Source organism: Fringilla coelebs (genome assembly GCF_963513975.1).
Source record: "Fringilla coelebs genome assembly, chromosome: 2".
Classification (NCBI taxonomy): Eukaryota; Metazoa; Chordata; class Aves; order Passeriformes; family Fringillidae; genus Fringilla; species Fringilla coelebs.
Window position 1 is genome coordinate 64,404,357 of NC_140029.1, and position 23,898 is coordinate 64,428,254.

Here is a 23,898-nt window from a genome sequence, read left to right on the forward strand (position 1 = left end):
AAGCAAGACTTGTCAGGTATGTCCAGGTTAAGAATAATGTCCAGTTAAGAATAATAGATGAAACAGCATTTCAGTCTGGATGAGGATTTTTCAGTGTTCAGACATCTAAAAAGTACCCTGATTTTTTTTCCTGTAAAGAAAAAGAATGACAGCCTTCTTTTTCATGTGCATCAACACCAAATTACCCATGATTATTTTCTAAATCATCATCAGATTTTTCAAGTTTGTGAGATAAACTCTTCTTCTCTTCATCTGTTTGACCTTTATTTATTGAAAAGATGTGAGACTCTTCTGCTGGAGAAGTTGACAATTTTTCCAGAGATTCCTCCAGTTCGTGTCTGAGTTCATCTTCAGAATCTTCAAAATTTCTGCACAGTAAAACAAGAGAATTATATTAATTAAATAAATAAAATTTCATAGCGAACCTTTCTCCATTTAAGGACTCCCAGGGTTTTTTTAAACACTTTATAAATAATATACAAGTTACACACCTAATGTGAACTTCTGTCTCTATCAGATTGTTTACCTGTATTTAAAAGGCAAGAGAAAAGAGCTGCAAGGCCATGTTAATATTTCTGCTGTAATTTTTAATGACAGCATTGGCTGTGACAAATTCCAGAATTAAAAGTTAAATCAGCAGACTCTCTAAGTTCTCTTTATTTAAGAATTTTTAAGAACACAGTAAAACTTTAGGCAGTGCAACCTAAAAAACTATCCAGTTGTGTGGATTTTTCTCTTGATGTGCTTGACTTACGTGTCTTCACCATCTGATCTTGGCTCAAGTCTACCTTCATCAACATCAACAGCAGAGTACATTTCTGAATCATCTTCCTTGTTTTCTTCTGGAGGCAACAGAGGTAATCTCCCTTCTGTAAAGAAAGAGAAACTTTTATTCAGCTGCATAGTAAAAAATTATAAAAGTATGTGTAAAGGAATAGCAAATAAATAAATGCTTGAAGTGTTTTGTTGCTGTTCAAATTACAACAATATAAATGTCACGCTTCTGTTGATGCAAAGTAAATGTAATTTTTAAAACAGTCTATTACCTTAGGAAAGTGGGCTGCAGTGTAGGTGAGTTTGAATCAATTACAATGTCAGCTGTCTCGGCATGGACCTGTTGTAAAGTCACCACTGTCATTTAAGTCACCATGTGTGTATTTGAATAAATTCTCTTTACAGGGTCCTTCAACCTCAGCAGTTGCAGGGGCTAGCTCCAGGTTTGTAGCACCTACCAGCCTGCTGGCAGCAGTAGCTTTCCTTTGTCTACCCAAGCAAAGGTAAGAATTATATATGAAGGTAATAGCCAGTGAGTAGGGCTTGCCCCTTTCCCTGTTTTGAAAAGAGCAGTGCTCTTTTCTTTTCAGTGCTTCAGGGACAGAGCAGAGGTTCTGTCCCTGCTTTTCTAGGTTGCCAACTGCTTCAAAATGTTGTTTCTCATCACAGACCCTCTGCGGGGCATAGAAGAAATATTACACTAAAGAAAAACATGCAGAATTTACAGGAGAAAACATCTTACCTTTGTCTTCCTCAAAACAGATAAAAGAATCATCAGACAGCTCTGCTTTTGCTAAGATGCTCAGGAGTGTCTCTGGTGGTGACTGTTTCCAGTGCTTCCTGTTTTCTGGGATGTCTTCAGGCAGAATAACATGGTGAGCTGAAGAACAGCAAGCTTCTCAGGTCACTAAAGCATTACTGCAGCTCAGCACTGTCTTTTGTCAGATTCAGACTTTCTAGTCTCAACACTGATTTCTTCCTTTTGTGTAATTCTGAAATCTTTTTTTTTTCCTTTATGGAATACTCCTGATTTTTTTATAAATACTTGATTTGATGGATAGGGAAAAATGGTCTACACTACTCATCACTAAAAATGTTTATCACTGATTCTAATGCTTAAGTAACTTCTTATTAAACCTGGAAGAGGCAGGTGCAGCTTCCCTGAGCAGTGCTAGCTCTGAAACTTGTTGGATTCTTGGTTTGAAAGAGCTTAAAAGAAGTTCTGCTTCTTTTGTGCTCAGTGGTCTTTCATCTAAGGCAGAATGAGAAAAAAGTGGTGTATTAATAAAATTCTGCTTTGTTTTTACTATCCATTTGAGCTCTTCTGGTTACTTTTTGTCTATCTCAGTGTGCAGAGCGTGCTGGAGTGCTGGAAGAGCTCCTGTTTGCAGAAACCAGTCACTGGAGATACTTGTCTGCCTGGCAATGTACCCAGTGGTACTGTAAGAAGCCCAGGGACTTTTCCCAAGAGGAGCATCCCCACAGCCACAGTGGGGTGAGGTGGCACTTGTGACACACCACTGTGTGCAGAGGGAAAACAGAACTCCACCACGCTCCAGGAGGGCACTGGCACTCATTCCCCTGCTCCTGTGTGTCATCAGCTCAAGGCCTGAGAAAGTGGTGATGATTAATTAAACAGATTGGCATTTTGAGCCAGGCCACAGAGTGACTGATAAAACACAGCGCTCTTGATAAGTATGAGCAACACGACATGATTGCAGCGTGAGAGGGGAAATGCAATTAAAAGCCCGCTGGATCATGTGAACATTCAGGTATGGATGAATTCAGTCTGAATTTTAGGCTCACTGAAAGCCAAAACTTCCTCACCAAGTTCCTTTCCAGCCATAGTAGGACATGCAGATGTGACATCAGCACCAGCTAAAAAATTCAGTAGAGTCTGAGGGGCTCCAGGTTGCCAATGTTTTCTGGGCTTTTTCTTATCATGTATGGACTCTAACGGGAAGAAAAAGAAGAGGCAAAGTTCTTTGAATTTTTTGTAGAGTAGACATCCATGTGATTATAATATTATGTGATATAAAGAAAGAGCTCATGAAATAAACTTGCTATAGCCTAAGTTACTGAATTTACCTACTCCTATGTAATTTTCAGGATTAATACTCAGTATTGCATTTCCCCAGTAAATACCTTCTGGGAAGTCAGACAGTTTTTCCAAAGCTCTGTCTGTATGATTTTCATAAACTTCCACCAATTTCTCCTTAAGATTCTCAGCATCCACAAAAGTTAAAGTCTCATTGAGTTGATCTAATACCTGAAAAAACAATAAGTTACTCTGGAAACAGTAAACAAATACAGCACAATAGCTAATCCCTTCTCATTTTACTGTGTTTGCCAGCCAACCCGTGTAACAAAACTGTGTAACAAAAAGTGAAGCAGCAGGACTCAGATGCCACATTGTGATTTGTGCATCAGAGGGCTGCACGGGGCTCCGCAGAGATGTGAAACCACAGAATGACAAAATAGTGCTTTATAAATCAAAAATATATATACTAAATTTTTGTTGCTGTTAGGATTTTTTAAAAATTCTAATATACTAATAAAAATCTTAATAGGCAGCTATCACATGCTGATAAGCCACAAATATAATTTTACTAAATGAAAACATAATATTGTTTGTCGTTGTTCTTGGTTTGTGATACAATGCTGCTTAATTTCTGAAAAGAAACAGAAATGTACTAAAACAATCTACAAATTAAATTTAGCATTTGAAGAATGACTCAGTTTTGAGAGAAGTTCTTCTTCTCAAGCCCATTTACAAAAATTTAAATATCTTCACTCCTTCCTATTTTACCAGGTGAAAGAGTGCCCCAAGTATCACGCAATTTTCTTCCAAGCAATTATCCTCTTGTAGAAGGGCAGACATATGCAACATGACAACAAATCCTCAATAGGAAGCTTCATTATAACAAAGGCAGGGGATGATGGTAATGGAAACAAATCTTAGATTATGGAGTTGTCATGGTTCCAGATTTCTAATGCAAATGCTTTGAATATAACAAAAACATACCTCTGCTTCTTGAATGCTGTCTTCCTCAGGAAAACATACATCTAAATTAACTTCAAATTTTATTCCTCCCTAAAGAAAATTCACATGTTATTAACTTGTTCTAATAAATAGAAGCATTTAATTAAAAATACACAGATTACATGGAACTACAAATTTGAAAATTATTCTTCTATTGAAAATAACTTCTATTTTACAACATTTTTCTTCTGCTTAAAAATATCAAAGTTGAACACGTGGGACAAAAATAGACTTCCTTAAATATAATCCTTTTCCTTCAGTGATATTTTAAAATTATTGCATCCACTTTTGATTTTAAGGGCCTTTGATAAACATTTAATTCAAATCGTTGCAATACACAGAGTTGGTTCTTATAGCTGGTTGTCAACCAGAACTAAAATGGAATACTGTACTGCTTCCATGCAATATTTCATAAAAGACTTTTAGTCCACTTCACAGTGATCTTAAGGTCAGAAACATTCCTGGTATCTTACATACATTTCTAATTCAATTCCCATCTACTTTTATGATTTAAAAAGCAGTATAGGGAATTGCATTTTATAACAAAATATTTTAAAATTAGCATTCTGACTTGACTTTACTTAGACTTTGAATAAACATGAGTTCCCATGCACTACTAATGCAGTTTGATGTAAGGAGGAGGTAGAGATTGGTTACCTGGTGGGAATACCTAAGGGGAATATCCCTCAAATGGTCAGAAAAGCTCATTTATTTTCTTCTAATATAAACTTTTAACAAACAGAAAACCAGCACTCTTAATTGACTCTCAAATAACTTCATTTCCAGACCTACCATAGCAATACAATAATTTGAAATGTACAGGTATAATAGGAAAATTTAAAAAAATATATACAACAGTAAAGATGAATACTTTTGTGTTATGTCTCTTTTCTAATATTATTTGGTCTTGCCTATCCTGGCGTCTGACTTCTTTAAAGTTTTCCTCCGTATCCTAGAAGGAGAGAAAAAAACCCAGTTTGAATTACACTCTTTGTGACTGAATACATGTATACCACATAAAGAAAGAGACTTCTTTAAGTAGCAAATATAGTCATAAATTTCTTTTACAAAGATCTTTAAGAATATTCCATTCTTCATTGCCAATTCTGGCCTATCTGGCAAAAAGAAAAACAGAAATTCTTGCATAAATTGCAAGCCTCTGATTTTTCAAAAACCCATGTTAGAAAGATAGAGTACTGTGTCAAGATATAAATAATACAGATTTTAATTTTTTATGATCACATGCAAGATGACTCAGACTCATTTCATTCTGGAAAACTTTAGAAGTGATTAAAATCAAGGTTTTAGTGGAAACCTATGTAAAAAGTACAGCCCTGTTTTGCAACATCTTGTTTTCTGGCAACACCTAAAAAAAATTTAATTACTCCTTTTCATATTATAATGACTCCTATAAGAATGCACCAGAGAAAAGCAAAGTAAATAATAGTATACAGCTTCCTCTGTGATCTGTGGCAATCAGTGCATGCCTTCAGCCTCAGGAGAAGCCACAACAATTTATAGATTCTACCTTTATTCAGTTTCTCCAAAAGATGGAGAGCCCATGAAATATAGTGACACCAGGCAGACCCAAAATCTAATGTTTCTTTATCATGATCATGCATTTCCCCATTAAATCGCTGGGAACCCAAGCCTATAACCCACTCAATTTCATCCAGTGGTGTGAATTCATTTTATTAAAACTCAGAACCAGGATCACTGAGGAGGATACTACTGATATTGGCAGATCTGTCCCAGAGAATGAATCAAAGACAGTGTGGGACTCGCTCAGAAAGACCTATTTCGATGGAGATGGTACTGATACCTGAAGTGACTCTTCTCCTGTTCCAGATATATCTTTGTTTTCAGACTGGTGTTCAGCTTTCCCTTGCCTCACAAGATAGGTTTTATCTTGTATTTTCTGGTTCTCCTAAGGAATGTTTTTAAAAAATGTTCATTTCAATTCCTAATAAAGTATTCCAGCACAATAAAGTAAATATGAGTACCCATGTCTGAGCCTTGTTACCTGGAGTACTCCTGCTCTAACTCTGAATTCTTTTATATCACTGTGGTATTCTTCCCGAATTTTCTGCAATTGTTTCAAATACTCCTATTAAAGAACAGTAGGGTAGAATATGTTTTTAATAAACCAAAAATAGATAGATTAAATGCATTTATATATGTTCACAGAAGATAGAATGATCTGTTTTCTCTGTCACCCAAAAGCAAAACTATAGAAGTATATTGTTTCTCCATTAAAAGATGGGAAAGAATCGATGATTGAAAAGAGGATCTGATGAAAAAGAATTCTTATGCCAGGAACACTACTGTCAAGAGAATAAGAAGAGAGCTTTAGGCAATTAAGGAAGAGATTCATTTACCTGTTCTTTCATTTCATTCTTTCTAGACATGTTTTGCTGATGGTTTTTGCGATGCTCTTCCTTTGTTTTCTGCTGCTGTATTTGGTCATGATACGGGTCAGCAGAGGATGGTCGCAGTCCCTACGGATGTACAAAGGAATCCCAGAGCAAATGAGTTTTCCTTTAGAATCCTCTCCTTCAGTGCTCACTCAATTCCCTCTCCCTGTTCCACTGAAGAATGCAGTAAAGGCAAGTGCACATTTTTGGACAAAAAAGTCAAATTAGAATTTTACATTGTTACAGTTTTGTATGAGGAAATGAAACCTCAGGATGAACACTGCAGAGCAGATCAGGGAATTTGTTAGAGAAAAACATTCTACCTGACAGTGTTACAGTATGCTATTCAAAATACATCAATTCATCCTTGGATTTCATTCTCTTTCTTTTACAGATTTTATTCTGGGGTTCAGCATTTACCTACCATCTGTTTTTCCACTTTAATCTTGTACTGCTGGGCCTCAAACCGCCTTTGAAGAAATTCTGCAGTCCTGAAAGAAAGTGATGTACAAATACTTTGTTTTATTTCACAAACTCTGCTACCTTTTCACAAATAATTCTCTATACATTCTACCACATATGATAAACAGAGCTTTCTTTGTACTACATGAATATATAAATATGTATAAAATACGTATAAATAAGGCATAACAGTAAAATAAGGAAACATTCTTTCCAGGCATTCCCTTTCCTATTACTTCAGTTACTTAACCCTTTTGAAGAGTGCAGAAAAGCCCTTTCACCTTTTATTTGATATATAGTATTGACAGCATTAATTAAAACAAAATTTATTTTCCTGGTCCTCAAAATGAGTGAAAATTGTCAGAATGGAGGCTGTATATTCAGCAACCCTTTTATTGTCTTTCTCCTCTGTGCCTAATTCGATCAGTCAAACTTTGTGTAGTTTCTAAACTTTTCCTTTGCTTTTTGATACAAAATAACCATCAATCACTTGTAAGCTCCCTGTTCCCTATTTATTTAATTTCCTGCCTTGGGAATCCACTTTGCCACAGGAAGCCAAACTGAATTGACTCTGTCCTTAAATAAAGCACCAGAAACTCAGGTCAGGAAAGATGTTCTAAATCTGAAGATTCACAACTGACAACATTCTAAACATTGTTGTTGTTGAATGAAAATTAATGATTCTGTCAACTTTAAAGGAAATCTTTGGAAGTATTCAAAATTTCTTTCTCAAGAATTTCAATGTTCATCCACACCTAAAATGGCCAGTCACAGAATGGACTGGAAATCTCCTAAGGTTGTACCTCTGCTTAGTAACAGAAAAGCTTTGAAGTAAATAAACTGCAAGAGAAAGGGTCTTTATATCTGAAACAGAAATATAAGCTCTGCATGGAAAAAAAAAATACTTTCACAGTCCACTCTCATTCTGTTCCCTTCACTGCAGAACTGCTTCTGATCTTTGTATTATTCTCATCCTGGTGTGAAAGACAGGCAGTGTGTATCCTTGGTATAATCAGAGATTCTACAGAAAGCTTATGTTTTACTTTTTACCCAGTAAAAGACTGCACTGAGGCTTGGGAGACATTTTAACAATGAAATGTAAAACACTAGCCAATCCAGATGGAATTTCTAGACGAACGGGAACAGGAATTGTGTTCTTGTGTAACAAATTTATGTAAAAAAAAAAGAGAAACTATCAAAGATGAAGCAGAGGATTCCACTAAATCAGCTATGCCAGCGTTACTTACTCAGGAAGGCTGATAGCTCAAAATACACAAGACAGACATAAATAGAGTGATGTGTTTACCAGTCAGGTGGTGGAGATGGAGGTGCAACTTGTCCTTTCAGTTCATAGTAATCTTCAACTCTTTGGCTGATATGAGAAAGGTCATAATGTGCATTAGCTTTCCTTTGCAAGTTGTCAAGCTTCTCATAGTAGTGACCACAATGACCATGTACTCTAATGCTTCCTGGCTTTTCTGCCATATTAAATCTGGAGGTCTGTGGCTGAAAATATAGTAAAGGATGTTATTTTACCTGTACTTCTTTGTATCAGCACAAGTTTGAATTAACCTCCTGTACTTCTCCCTAGTCTGAGTTGCATGGTAATATGACTGTCTATGGCATAATTAGTGTAAGTTTTCCAAACCTTTTAAAATATAACCCAGAAACTTCCAAACTTGTCAGGGCTTATGTGATCTCACCACTGCCTTTTCCCCTGTTCCATCAGCTCCTGTCATTAAGCAGTAGCTCATTGTTGTGAGTGAGTCAGCACAGGGCTTTGTACTCTGCAGTGTCCTGGCCCTAGAGTCACTTCATTGTTCTGGAGCCTAAAGCACTGAATGATTTCCAGGAGAGCCTCATTTTGACATGTGATAGCAAGGGGAACCTGGGATGTAGCTTTGGACAGTACAGGCATTGATGGCTGCTTTCAGGGGAGCACTGTGCTGCTTCATTTCACATCTCTTTGATTACGTGCATGTGGGAGTTGGGCTTTCACTTCTCAAAGCTCTTACTGTGATGAAACATCCCTGTACTCCTCCTTTGAGACAAGACTGTCATTTCCATTTCTCATAAGAACAATGCAGAGAAGATGATCACCTATCTGCCACTGCATGATATAACTGTGGTCAGACATCCAACAAACTTTTCCATTGTGGGAAATTTATATACAGTGCATGAGAAAAATGCTAAGTTTTGCTTACTTTCTTACATAAATAAAAATGAATCTAAGTATCACTTTTACAGTTAAATATATAAACTATTCCTCCCCATTTTCCTTCATAGATACTCTGAAAATAGACTCATGTACCTGTGGTACAGTCCAGATTACAGGCAAATATAAATTCATATCTGTGTAAGAAGAAAGTTTCCAACTGTCAGCAAAGTTCCCAAGGAAGAAGTAACCCCAAGAAGTGTTTATCTTATTCCTCAGTGAAGTAGGTTTTACAGTATGGTTTCCAGAAATATGGCAATCCCAAGCAGTAGGGAGAACAAATTAGGCTATCCAAATAAATGCCAGGGGACTGAGAACTCTGACTAGTGAAGCAGGCATGCTTGACCAACTCACTAACATTCTACAATTAAATGACTGGTTTGACAGACAAGGGGAGAGCAAGGGGACGTTTCCTATCAGGCAACTGCCTTCATGGAGGCTTTTGACACTGCTGCCTTAAGATCCTCATAGGGAAACTGATGAATTTAGGGTGGGATGAGCAAGCAGTGAAATTGCTTGAAAAGTGGCCCAGAGAGTAGTGATCACAGGGTGAAGCACAGCTAAAGGCCAGTAACTGGAGTTCAACATCTTCACTAATGATTCAGATCACGGGGGAGAGGGGGGCAGAGTGCAGCCTCAGCAGGTTTGCTGACAACCCAAACTGGAAGCAGTGGCTGATACACCAGAGGGTTGTGCGCTGCCAGCCAAAAGGACCACAAAAGGGCTGGAGAAACGGGATGACAGAAACTTGGGAGTTTAGCAATGGGAAGTGCAAAGTCCTACACTCTGCACCAGTATATGCTGGGAGCCATCCAGCTGGGAAGCAGCTTGGCAGAGAAGAAGGGACGGTGACTCGTGGACAACCAGTTGACCATTAGCCAACAATGTGCCCTTGCTGAAAAGGTGAATGACATCCTGGCCTGCATTAGTAAAAGTGTTCCCAGCAGGTCAAGGGAGGTGATCTTTTTGCACTACTCAGCACTTGTGAGGCCATACACGAAGTGCTGTGTCTCATTCTGAGCTGTCCAGAACAAAAGAGACAGTTACAAGCTTGAAAAAGTCCAATGAAAGGCCTGGGGCAATATTCCTATGAGGAAAGGCTAAAAGAGCTCAGACTGTTTAGCCTGAAGGTGGGACCTTATCAATGGCTGTGGCTACTTGAGGGGAGGATGCAAAGAGAATGGAGCCAGACTTAGTGACCAGAGGCAATGGGGATGAACTGAAACGCAGAAGGCTCCCTCTGAACATCACAAAACATATTTTTCACTGTGGGGGAGGGCGACTCAGGGTGAGGCACAGGTTGGCCAAATAGGATCTAGAGTCTCCATCTTTGGAGATACTCAACAGCCAACTGGACATAGCCCTGAACAACGGGACCTAGAGGACCCTGCCTGAGCAGGGGTGTGGACAAGGTGATGACCAGAAGTCCTTTTCAACCTCAACCACTCTGTGATTCTGTGAATCCTGAAACAACATCTTCAAAGCATGGCACTATGCAAGTGTCCCTGAAACCCTGCACACTGTTTATTTGGATGTTGAAAGAATGTGGAAACATTCTGGGAATGTGTTCCCAGTGTAGGTCAAAACACTGTGGACAAAATTCTGCCTTTGATTATAACAGTGCATAGTGAAAGGAAACTATCCTTCCAACTTAATCCGTCTCTGGATTGGCATTGGCACAAATGTAACTGAAGAAAACAAAGTCCTGTGTTCCACACAGGACCAGTGTTAGTCATAGTTAGTGTCAGTGATTGCACGATGGATGCAGTTCAGGGAATTCCACGTTCCCTACCAGCAGTTAAGCTCATGTAACTGCTGTTACATGAGTGTGCAGATCTGGGGGCTCCCAGATCCTAAACTGCTGTGCTTATGGTCACCAGCATTCAAGGTACTCCTGCACGCTCTTAAAGATAAATGTGTGCAGCGATGCTAAGAAAGAGGCTGGGCACAGCATACAGCTGATACCCTGCCTGAGGAAAGGAGGAAAACAAGAGAGAGACAAAGTGGTTGTGAAAAACTGGGCTTGCATTTGGGAGAAGGCTGTCAGTAACAAGTATCTGAGGCAATGCAGTGAGAGCTGGTGATTTTGCCCATGAATGAGCGGTCAGAAGGGCTGAAGTAACCGGATCAGTGTACTTGCTTCTATAGCAAAAAATGCAAACACGGAGCTTATTTGCCTTTGTGCAAACAGAAATGCAAAGCATGCCTCAGTCCTCCTGTTACAAAGGACCATACCAAAGCAGCCTAGATTCAGTATTTCCCATTTAGGCTTTCAAAACATCTCTTCTGAGGATTCAGGCACATTTAACTCTCTACTGTCTTAGCAAAAGCATTAAGCTAAATACTTATTTTATATATATTTTTTTTAATATATATAGCTAAACACATAATATGTCTAAGCCTTTTAAAGGAACTTTTTCAAGTGCAGGCATTTGCTTTCTGAAGATTTTATATATATATATATGTGTGTGTGTGTGTGTGTGTGTGTGTAATAATGCATAATTCTGAAGATGATTTTGTGTGTGTGTCTCTGTATAAATATGTATATATATATATATATATATATATATATGAGAATGTGGATACACAGTACCTGAATAATAGGCTGCTGTACTCTTGAAGGAGGCTTCCATTCATTTCTTTGAAATAATTCTTGTTTCTTGAAAGGCATCACTATTCCAGATTCCAGAGAAACTGGGTCCTGGACTCTTGTTTTCTGAAGTTTATATGCTTTTTAACAATAAGAGATTAAAAAATGGCATTCTGTGCTCTCTTTGTGATTACTGACCATGTGGTTGCAAACCACAGTAGGATGCCCACACCTAACATTGACAGGTTGGGTTAGTAAACCTTTCACCATCATCACCGTACCTCACACCATACCACACACAGTTTTGCACAGCACACTGAATAAGAGAGAGACCTTTATAAACTGGAGTGTTGATTTCATGCTAGTTCCAAGAACACAAAACAGGAGGTCTAATTCACAGGCTCTGGGTGCCTCTGCTTAAGCATTCCCTTTCTAAACCCAGCCCTCCATACTCCACAAATCACTAGGCAGTGTTGTAGTACTTGTGACATTTAGAAAGAAAGGCTGAAAAGAGAAAAATCTACCTTATTAGTGTCCCATGTAGGACAATGCAAGTACAGACCATTCCAATTTGGTTAGTCAGTATTTTGCAAATATCTTAGATGCAGTAATAAAAAGCAGGGTCCTTTCTTGGGTTAAGTAGTTTCTAAGTGATTTTTAAATCTTTCATAACTATTGACTGTTAAGAGTATCATGTTTGGGAGATAAGATGTATTAAAACTATGATTAAATTGTTAGAGATTTTTTTCTAAATGCCTAAGTTATTTAGTTGTTCAGGCTTCTGTCCAAATTGCATTGGTTGTGCAAGCAGATAAGCCTTATTGAAAGTCATTTTCCAAATAACATGGGCTCCTACACTACTGATGAATATTTTTGGGGGGGGAGGGGATGGGGGGAAGGAGGGGAGCCCAAAGTGTTGTTAAGCAATTACATAGGTTATTTTCACAGAACTGTTTTAACTGTTTTGATATTCCAAAGATAAATTTGAGGACTTATTGTGATATAATGAAGAATATAGAATTAGAACAAAGTTACACTGCCAGAAACACGCCAGATATTCAACTGTTCATAGACTTCTATTTAGTCTCAATCTTGTTTTCTTAGAAACTGCATACATAACCTGGTCTATCAATGGGCACTAAATCAAAATAGAGTTGACTGTCTCACAATTTAATAAAATTTGTAAGACTTTGTAAAGTGCTTTCTTACTGTTTTGTAAAATACTATGGAGGATGTTTTGCAAGATTTATGCTTTTTTCACACAGTAAGGATGTTTTTCATGTGAAGGACATAAATTAGACCAAAGCCTCCCACTTTTGGAAATTCTGTTTTTAAAGAACTGAGATTAATGTTTCAGCACTTTCCTATGGCAGCTCATCTAGATGACTGTAGCTGATGAGCTAGTGTTAAAGCTGTCTTTCCCTGAACAGGACAGCAGCGCTTTGCCTGGGTGAATGGCTCTGTTGTTGCAGTTCTCTCCTCTATTCACTTTTAGGTTTGGGTGAAACCCTTCATCCATATGTGCAGTAAAGACTGCTGGAGAAAGTTACAGCCAACAGCTGTATCATAACTAACAAATGTTACTGTAGAACTAATGATACATAATATTATTATCATTACCTTGTATCTGCTTGGCTCTGGAGTGAGATGCTGAAGGCCTTTTTCCATGTACCACAGTGCGACTGAGTTCTTCCCGTGCTACCTATCAGAATAAACAATATCTGATAGAACTGTTGATGCTACTTCCCTACTTATTTTCTCTCAGCAGGCAGCAGCACAGTCACTCACCTCAGGGGGCAGATACCTGAGAACAAGTTTCTGCAAGAAGGGCTTCCTTAGAATAGAATTGATGGATGGCCGATCCCTCGGAGATATTTTAAATAACTGGGAAATCAATATCCTCAGGTCGTAGGAATAGTTAGGAGACACTGGTTGAAAACGTCCTCTGCAAATTTTCAGCACCAGTTCATGCAAACTATTGCCTTGGAACTTAATTAGGACAAACAATGAAAAGAGGACAGTAAGTATTGCTGGTGCAGAACGATGGACTAGACACCCCAACCTGAAAATATGTTCTTGTTGACACAGTCATAGAATGGTTTGAGGTGGAAGGGACCCCAAAGATCATTTCATTCCAACCTCCCTGCCATGGGCAGGGACACCTTCCACTAGACTGGTTTGCTCAGAGCCCCATCCAGCCTGGCCTTGGGTCAGGGATGGGGCATCCACAGTTTCTCTGGGCAACCTGGGCTAGTGCCTCACCACCCTCACAGCAAAGAATTTCTTCCTGATATCTACGTTTACCATATTTTAAAGTCATTCTCCCTTATCCTATCATTACATACCCTTGTCAAAAGTCCTTCTTCATCTCTTTCAGGCCCCCTTCAGGCATAGGAAAACTGCTCTAAGTCTCCCTGGAGCCTTGGCTTCTCCAGGCTGAACAACCCCAGCTCTCTCAGCCTGTCTTTGTGGGGGAGATGCTTCAGCCTCTGATCATTTCTGTGGTCCTTCTCTGGGCTCATTTCAATAATTCCCTGTCCTTCCTTTGTTGGGGGCTGCAGAGCTGGATGCAGCACTCCAGGTGGTAGGGGAGTGCTGAGAGCAGAGCAGAGTAGGGGAGAGAAGCCCTGTGCTGTGGAATCCCTCCACAAATCCTTCCTTGCTAACCACGGTTTGCTGTAGAAAATTAACTCTCTGCTGTAGAAAAAAAACTCTCTCATTGTTTTCTGGTTATGTTCTCCTGGTTTCAGCTGCACAACTAGAAGGTCTAATGACTTCTGTGCCTGGAAGACTTTTATTCACCCTCTGCTGTCAGACAGTAATACAGAAGCCCATCTTTCCAGAATGAAACAGGGTGTGTTTTGCCAAAAGTTGTTCAACAGAGATCTACATACATATTGTCTTCTCGGGGTTCCCCTTCAAAACCTCACTTCACCCAACAGCTTCTGCATTCTGTGCTCCCCCCAGAATGAAGATACAATCCTGATCTTTTAACAAGTGATGCCAGTCAGATAATTCAGTCCTCTCAGTTCACTAGATCTCTTAAGAGGCCAGCACCAATATAGTTTTTCAGGTCTTAGGGGAAAAAAAACCCAAGTTCTTTCTAAAATCACCCTTTTAATTATGTGGCTATTTTGAAGGTGGTAGAATTGAATTTACCTTAGCTTCACTTGCTTTTCCTGTCTACATGCGCATCAAGTCATTGCCCTCACACTGAAACAGTGGGCAGCAATACAGAATAAAACATCTAATATTCATACAAAGTAGTATTTCATGTTTTGCCACTTTGTGAAATCAGCAGTTTTCCTCATGCTCCTAGCTCAGCCCAATTGCTCTATTAGTGCTGCTCTACCTTCTCCCACATCTGAGCTCAGCAAGTCAACATCTGCTGGTCCCAGGAATCTGATCCTTTGTCAAGATTCGTTTCTGCTGTGTTCCCTTCTCCATGTAATAGTCACAGGCTGAGGCTCAGACCAGGCTGAGGACAACACAACTCCCTGAAGATGCTATCTTGGTTATTTTCTGACATAAATGTGCTTTCAAACAAAATATATTTCCTCTAGGAAAATTCTTTCTGGGACTCAAACCACTTTCTAGGGAAATGTGGGGTTTAGGTTCTTTAGTAAGTGTAGATGGGTATTTTCAAACCAAAATTAGTAACATTATATACCTAAACCTAACCTTGAAGCTTGTCTCTAATTCTTTCCATTGTTCATCCATCTTGAAAAAGTTTAGCAATTTTTAAAGAACAAATATATGTTCAAATATGTACACACATGCACATATGGAAGTTATAGGACTGCAACATAATATTTTTATTACACACAAAACAGATACAATATGAAAGTTAAATACTAGCATTCTTTAATATCAATAAATAAGAGGAAAATAACTCTTGTAGCTGACTGTGAATACTATTACCACTACAGGTTTTGCAAGGTGACCACTACATTTTCTAACAATATGATAATGAGCTGATTGTACAGTACTTACAGGATGCTTTAGTGTACACAGCTCATAAAGCACACAGCCAAGAGACCAAATATCTCTGTGAATAAGAAGTAATTAAAGTTTCAATGAAAAGTCTATAATATTTGCATCCATGTAATCAGTACCTCTTCTCAGCTCCCAAATTCATTGCCATTATTTTGTCACGGACTGGTGCAAATTTTATTTTTTCTTAAGATGCACTAAAAAGAACAACTAGAAATTTATTTTTAGTTATGGCATCAATGTTTCTATGGTACCTAATTAGGTTTTTTAATTATAATTGGAAAAGGTACATAATACAGGAAGTCTGCTTAATATTTCTAGCAGGATGAAGGACAAATCTGATTTGATAGCTGGGAAGACAGTACAGGAGTAAACTTGTCTGAATAGCACCTGAGAGCTGAGAGGCTGCTCTGAGCTCCAGAACATTTGGTGTTGATCATATTCCCCACAAGGAGAAGGGGATATAGGTCCACTCATCTCCTGACTTTGCAGTGCTTCTCATCTGGTATTTCGTGGTAAGCCTCAGACCTATTTGTCTTTCCTGCAACTAGCTACTGCAAATTTCCAAAGCAGCCAAACTATCAGCTTTCATTTTAGTGCATTTTTATAAATAATAAATGAGTGTATCAAAAATTCATTAACTTGGAACTGTAAAGATGCATTGGTTATTACATCTTGGAAATGAGATAAATTTGGTATTTGATGAAGAAGCAGACTAAGCAAAGGGAAGAATTCAGGGTTTGCAATTCCCACCACTACTAACAAGAAGTATTAAAAGAGAGTTTAAAGTATAAGTAATTTTATAAAGCCAAGACATATAATTATATTAATCCTGTAGATTAATCACAGCAAAGTCATGACTGCTATATTTGGGACACTGTAAGTCAAAATACTACTGACATTGTTGTATAGTATGAGGTAATTGTTGTGTACAACGATGCACAAATTTGCATCAAATTTGTATTTGAATACAAAACTTCACAAAGGGTGACAATGAGAAATTCCCATGCTCTGCACAAATACTGATTTAAACCATTTCACTAAAACATTCTTTTAAAATATTCTTTAAAATATTTATATTATTCTTTAAAATATTCTAAAAAGTTCTTTCATGCCTGCACATCCTCCCACACGTAGGAAAGAAAAACAGAGACTTACGTTTTGTTGTTGTATGGTCGATTTTCACATATCTCAGGTGAGAGGTAATAGGGGGTCCCTACACAGGTGTGGGCAAACTCTGTAGTACTAATGAAACACAATGAACAGAAAGGCTTACACACTGAAAAAGTTGACAAACAACTGAACTATGAGACTGAACAGAGACTTCTCTGCCACAGGTTAAAATGGGGGACATTACTTCTGCTCTCCAAATAGCTGAATCATGGAACTCGCCATGAAAAACTACAGCACTTCCCAGTTCTGTGCAAAATGAGCCACTATTTTAATAGTGGAGAGTGTTTGCACTTGAACAGAAAGCACAGCAATTGCCTGTCCCTCTCTTGGCCCACCAGCCTTTCATTGTATTTTCTCTCTTCTGTATAGCTGAGGAGGGGAGTGACAGAGCCTTTGTGGACACCTGGAATCCAGACAGCGTCAACTCACCACAGAAACTTAACTCACTGGTTACTCGAGGAAAAGCACTGTCAAGCTCCAATTACATTGCTGTATAAGCCTATTACATATTTTTAAAACTGTTTATCTTGGACACTCAAATTCTGAGGTTTACTTCCTGTCTGCTGGGTACTGGGTACCAGTGAGTTAAGTTTCTGTGGTGAGCTGACACTGTCTGGATTCCAGGTGTCCACAAAGGCTCTGTCACTCCCCTCCTCAGCTATACAGAAGAGAGAAAATACAATGAAAGGCTGGTGGGCCAAGAGAGGGACAGGCAATTGCTGTGCTTTCTGCTGAAGTGCAAACACTCTCCACTATTAAAATAGTGGCTCATTTTGCACAGAACTGGGAAGTGCTGTAGTTTTTCATGGGAAGTTCCATGATTCAGCTATTTGGAGAGCAGAAGTAATGTCCCCCATTTTAACCTGTGGCAGAGAAGTCTCTGTTCAGTCTCAGAGTTCAGTTGTTTGTTCTGCTGTGTAGAAGCAATCTTTACAGCACTTATGCCCAGAACACTTCCAAAGGAAGACACTTTGAGCATCACTAGTTTACATGCTGAGAGCTCAGTTCTGTCAAAGACAATCAAAAAGCACAAAAAGAGATGAAATCTAAGCATCTTCCTGTTGTTATCATGCCCCCCGGCATGTTTTGGCCACACCTGGCCACTAGACAGGATAGAGTAACCTTGTCCCCAAAGTCATTAAAGACAAGGCCTCCCTTTTTGGGAGAACAATACAGATGAAAGGCCAGCCATGCTATGTTCTCAGGCCCAGGGGGTTATCCTGGGAATTTTTAAAAAATTAACGCAGGCTCTGTCTTGGAGGACACACCACATATGTCCAAACTCTCTTCCTTTAATCTCTCTTTAGTTTTAAATGCTCTTCACTTTTGTTTTTATGAGGTCACAGAAGCTATTACCAAAGCTGCATGAGCAGAAACTGTGTTTCCAGAAACAGCTCTGTGGTTCCATGCAGGACAGCATGTTTTAGGATAACAGGAGAAAATGTAGTGTCAGATCTTTTGTATCCCAGACTCCTTCAGCAAGTACAGTCCACAAACAATTTGCATGTTCAGGCTGCATTCTGGACATTCACAAACATTCCTGTTTGGTGCAGGTCACAGACTGATTAAAAACCATGCTTACCTGTTCAACTGTCTCGCTATGCCAAAGTCCCCAAGCTTTGCTACCTTTCCATTATTGCTAAGAAAAACGTTCTGCAAATAAACCCAAAAACAGTATGTGGTAATGAAAGAGGGCAGGCCTTCTTGAGCATATGTTTCACAAAATAACCCCCTCTCTAGTAGCAGTTTTACTACCTGTGCTTTTACATCTCTGTGCAAAATCTTCTTGTCATGAATATGCTTCAAGCCCAAGGAAATCTGCACAAACCAACTGAGAATCTGCAATGAAAGTTACAGAGGTAGATACCTATGAAATTTGTGTGACTCTAATAGGGCACCTTACTGAAATATATAAAATAAAGACAACAACAAAATCTAAAATATATAGAACGTATACAATATGAAACAGTAAAAACGGTATTTTTACACTTAATGCTGTAGACTTTTCCTTTCCATTTAGAGCTGTCACTAAACTCAATGGAAATAAATACCTATCCTGCTTCCCTTATCCCCATCAAGTTTTCCCTGACTGTGCCAGGACATGCACTTGAACAAGGACTGAAGAATCATGCCAAAGGAGAGTAAGTATAATAGACCTTCTTTAAGAAGTGAGGGAGTGCAAATAACTAAGACAGAATTGGGAAGTGGCTTCTTAATCCTCGGTGATGGAAGTCATACCACTCTGCTATATGTAGTACTTGTAGTCCTACTGAATGTGATCCAGGAACCAAAAAAAGAGAAAAAAAAGAGAAAAAAGATGAAGGACTGAAATGTGGTGAAAGAAGTGAGCTATGAAGAAACTTGTATAATAAGTAAGCACATGTGTTTATCCTTTATCATTGGTCCAGTACAGCTTTTAAACGTATATTTAATTTCCAATATACACGTCTTCCTAAATAAGGGCCTTTGGACTAAATTCAGAAACAAAACTACAGCCTGCTGATATACTTCTCTATTTAGGAAAACTCATGCACATGAAAGACTTTGATTCAAGTAATAACCTTCTATTTAGCAGTGCTTGATATTAAATAGATAATTTCCTGATTAGGACTGATACCACGAATGAGGCTTTCTCAGAAGTACATTTGAAAACAAAGGTATTTTAACACTATTATATTAAATTGGGAAAATTTGCTTTCATTTCTTTGATCAGCAGATGTATCTTTAGTTTCTATAATTCATTCTTCTGTCTGTATATCTTTTGCCTTGTATTGGATATGTATTATTCCATAACATTGTCAAGGGATTTGTGTGTTGGTTCTCTCTTTTGTGCTTTCAGGATCTGCAGGTTTGTCCTCTCTTTATTTTTTTTTCATGCTCTCTCTGTCTATAGTATGACTCCCAATAGGATCTTGAAGTTCATTATTACTGAACCAGTAATTCACTTTCAACTGATTTCTCCATAAAGAAGTTTCTCTTTTACTACTAAAGCAAAAAGAAAAGTCATAATACTTCTTTTTCCTCAATTTTATGCCTTAGAGTATATTTCCACCAGCAGGTTGACTACTATCTACTTGATTTCTAAGCAAAATTTTATTGTTGCTGAAAAAGTAGATTTTATTTATGACTAAATATTCCCAGAGTTCAATCCACTAATTCCTACATAAAGAAAATTTCCTTCAGAAAGCTAAGAGTTAGTTAAAAATAAGGGAATCAATAAGGAATAGTGGGAAATTCTAGTTCTGTGAATTGCAATACTTATCATACCTATTTACAAAATAAAATACACATGAACATGGCCCAAAAGCAGTCAGATATCTGGGCTTGTTTCTCTGTGCTGGTTTAACAGTTTAAATGGCATCAGAGAAGTTTTGAGCAAAATGAAGTGAATGAGAGATTTACCACAGACTTCAGTATAAAGGAGGATATGCTGTGATGCAAATAGCACCAACAAATTAAGAATTTGTATATAATACATCCTCCCCATAACTGGAAAGCACTGTTTAAAAGAAGGTCTTCAAAGTTTAATGGGTATATTGCTAATGTAAAGAAAAAGTACATCTACAATGCAAGGAGCAATAGGAGGAAGGGGGCATTTAAAAAGTCATCCTCATACTGCTAATGAATTAATTTCAGCTATTAAAGAGTGCTAAATAACCTGCCTATACTCCAACTAAAATGACCATAGTTTTCTTTAAAAGTCCAGTTATTAATGAGTAATTTAAACCATGTGTTTCACATAATATGTTATTCCCTCTAAATAAAATGTCTTTCACCTGGTCCTCATCAAACAGCACTCCATGCTGCATATTTATCCTCTTCATTAAATCTCCACCATCACAGTATTCCATCACAATATATAGCTTGTTCTCTTCTGAAAGGAAAAACATAATCTTGCCTTTATTCCTGTATTATTCATTAACACAGCAACAACTCATTTTGATTTTTATGGTCCTTCTTTCAAAAGGCAGCAGCTAACCTCTACCTACTTTTCCATTTCAAAGACTAACTGAGAAAAAATGGGTACTTCCAGTGAAACCTGACACAAAAATAAAATGTGAAAACACATTTAAATGGAGACTTAGCAAAATATTAAATACATGAGGAAATCCACAAGACACCCCACTGACAGATGTTCTTACAGGAAACTTAGCAGAATGCTTCAAAGTTCAGGGTTTTGCTCAATAACTAAACATGTAATAAGGCTTAGGGGAAAAGTTAAAAGTAGACACTATTCCAAAAAGCAAAAATGAAGAGCAGGGCCTGCTTAATAGAAAAATTCAACCTATTCTTACCTTTCTGGGGTTAGAAGACTATCTGATTTACATGTCCCCTAAAACATTCACGGTCCTGGTCATTACTGAACAATTTGAACAGAAGCTGCAACTGTAGCTTTTATGACATAAGGCACTGCTTATGGCAGATGTCAAAGGAAAAATAAATACAGGGAATTACCTTTCATGGTGATTCCTTCTATCTCTTTTAGTCCTGAAGAATTCTTTACCCTTAAGTGATAGTTCAAAATACATCCAAAGAGAAAAGTCTAGCACAGCATTATGAGATTGATATCGGATCACTGGAAAAGCAGTGCCGTACCAAGATATGAAATGCCAATACTGTTTTTTACATTCCAGATGCTGAAAGACAATTTCAGGTGGACTAACAGATTGCACTTCTATTTAATGGCCTCTTTTTGGGCTTGCCTGTTTTGTCTGTGGGTATGTATATGCACATATAAGTATGTGGATATGTGTGCAAGCATATATGATGTACGTATCATAATCATATAATGTCATATGTATGTGATGTGGATAAACAAAATATGAGGAACCTGAGGTTAGACCAGATGAAATGATCATTCTATTTCTTGCCTATTTGATCAGCCTTTTGTCCTATTTGATCAGCCTATTCCTTGCAGTAATCAAAAGCTCTCTTCTCTTGAAACTCCTAGAAAATTCCCATTAAACTCTGGACTCCCACAAAAAATCAAGACTAAAGTTCAGCTTGTACAGTACAGACAGCTCAGGATCTAGGATTCATGCCAAATACCCACTCACACAGGTGAAAACCACAAGTAATGCCTGAATTTGATGTCTCATGTCCATTTCTAGGAGTTGAGAACTTTCCCCACGATTAAGTAATGCATTAGGGCTAAGGGTGGTCACCCTTAACAATGTAGGTTTTCTGCCTTCCACTCTTTCCACCACAATGAAAACAGAAATGTTAAAAGTAAACCTTGCAAAGAAGCATAGAAGGTTACAATATTTGCATGCTTCATCTTGGCCAGCAGAATGACTTCTTTCTCAGAGGCTTCTTTTTCTTTCACAGGCATCTACAGAGAATTAAGAAACTAAATGCTAGCAATTATATATTTAACACTTTTCAAAAATAGTTACATCATTACCCCATTATTCCCACTAATACAAAAATACAGTGTACCAAGACAATGTAGAAATACTATAAAATACGATGCATTTAGAACATTAAAAAAAAAATTGCAGTGTATGTTTGAAAGTGTATTGGAACATTACCAAAGCCAAACTCAATTTTCACATTTTACAAACAGGCAAATGTCAACCTTTAAACTTAAGTTAAAGAATTTAAACTCTGAAGTTAAAGAATTCCCATAAGAATTTGAAGAGTTTGGATGTAGATGACTCCGTAATGCTAACAGGGGTGATGTCAAAAGATCAAAGTAAAAAGAAAAAAAATCCTTCCTTTTACTGGTGTTACTTGTTCTTGTAAAATTTCAGGCAAACTCTTTGCCCTGTTACATTAATGGAAAACTTCTATTTAGTTTATTATGATGACTTCCATCCATACTACTTAAAAATTCATTTCTCTGAGTATCTATCCTTCAAAATGTCCTCTTGTACTGCATTGTAAAGTTTCTTACCCTCATTCTTAAGAAATATTTTTTAAATATAATCCTTAAAGATTCAAAATTCAGTTACTGAATAAAACACACTCTACCATATTAAAAAAAAAAAATCTTTTGACTTCAAAGTAGCTCTGATCTCCAGCTTCTGATTTTTGAACAAGTGGGATTCACAGTAACATTTCATTAGCAGCCATTCTTCTAGTTGTACATCAAAATCTAAGATTAAAAATGCAGGGGGTTTATTGGTCACGAGCAGAGAGAGAAACTATTCATCTTTTCATTTAGCTGTCATTGCTCATGTATCAGCTTTTCCTGGTTTGAATCTGGAAGACATGCAGCTCTTTGTAGAACTCATTCTTCTACTGTAATTCTCTAATATATTAGAAATTCTCTGGGGTGGCCCAGAATAGCAACAGACCTGTCAAAAGCATGTAGGCACTCATTGAAATTGGCTGTTAAAACTCCTGTATTGAAATCACAGAGATTTTAAGTGCCTTTATGGAACCAGATGCAGGCATGGCATCCCCCCCAACACCCGAGCAAGTGGCCCTAAGCTGCCTCTGCACTCAGTGGGAAGGAAGGCAGAAGTTTCATGGCCCAACTGAGCTTCTTTTAAATCAGAAATCGAAACCACATGTGACCAACAGCTTCCTAAAAAGACTAAATTCTCTCGTTCTCCTTGAAAGAGTGTCTGGCCAAGCAGCTCAATTGCTGACAGCAACAGAATGGAAACTTAAAATCAGATGACATTAATCAAACTGCCATAAACATAAATGGGAATTGGAAAGACTCCACTGTGAATTACTCCTGTCTGAAAATATGGATGTGGGAAACAAGGAAATTAAAAAGCTTGGAGAAATTTACCACAGAATTGTGATTTGTTACTTTAGTGGCAATATTTTCATTGCAGTTGAATCAACTATTACAGACTTTGAATTAGGCAGTGCTACACAATGTAGGCAGAAAGAAGCTTTAAGAAGAGCAAAAATGCAGTAAAAAGCAAAGTATTTCTTAGAATTACATCTATGCTTTTAAAATAATAAATTAGAAAGAATACAGTCTTTGGAAAGCTTAGCTCTACATAACTGAGATGGAGAAAACAAAGGAGATAAAAAATAACCTATGTTCATGCCCAGGTAAAGTAGCCCAGGTAAAGGCAAGTAGCACAATCTCGTAAATATAATTCAGCTTTTGTTGTTTTACCTTAGTTAAATTGATCTCTTTGATAACACATGGCTCATCATCCATTTTTCCTTTTGCCAAGAATATTTTGCCAAAAGATCCTTCTCCAATTTGTTTAATGAGTTCATATTTATCCATGATGTATTTTTCTTAGAGTAGTGGCTAAAATAA

The 23,898-nt window shown here is 37.8% G+C and overlaps 1 protein-coding gene across 1 annotated transcript; it reads right to left on the bottom strand.

The window, feature by feature from the left end:
- Positions 1–181: 181 nt before the first annotated feature.
- Positions 182–23,865, bottom strand: NEK5 (NIMA related kinase 5; the record flags this gene model as incomplete). Its single annotated transcript, XM_084200970.1, has 22 exons — positions 182–368; positions 755–869; positions 1,517–1,654; positions 2,602–2,727; positions 2,920–3,043; positions 3,800–3,868; positions 4,689–4,769; positions 5,640–5,744; positions 5,841–5,924; positions 6,196–6,315; positions 6,656–6,722; positions 8,000–8,199; positions 11,502–11,638; positions 13,119–13,200; positions 13,287–13,487; positions 15,492–15,546; positions 16,650–16,736; positions 18,247–18,317; positions 18,420–18,503; positions 20,441–20,538; positions 21,900–21,996; positions 23,749–23,865. 22 exons carry the CDS (start codon positions 23,863–23,865, stop codon positions 182–184), a joined length of 2,445 nt encoding a protein of 814 aa, XP_084057096.1.
- Positions 23,866–23,898: the final 33 nt, after the last annotated feature.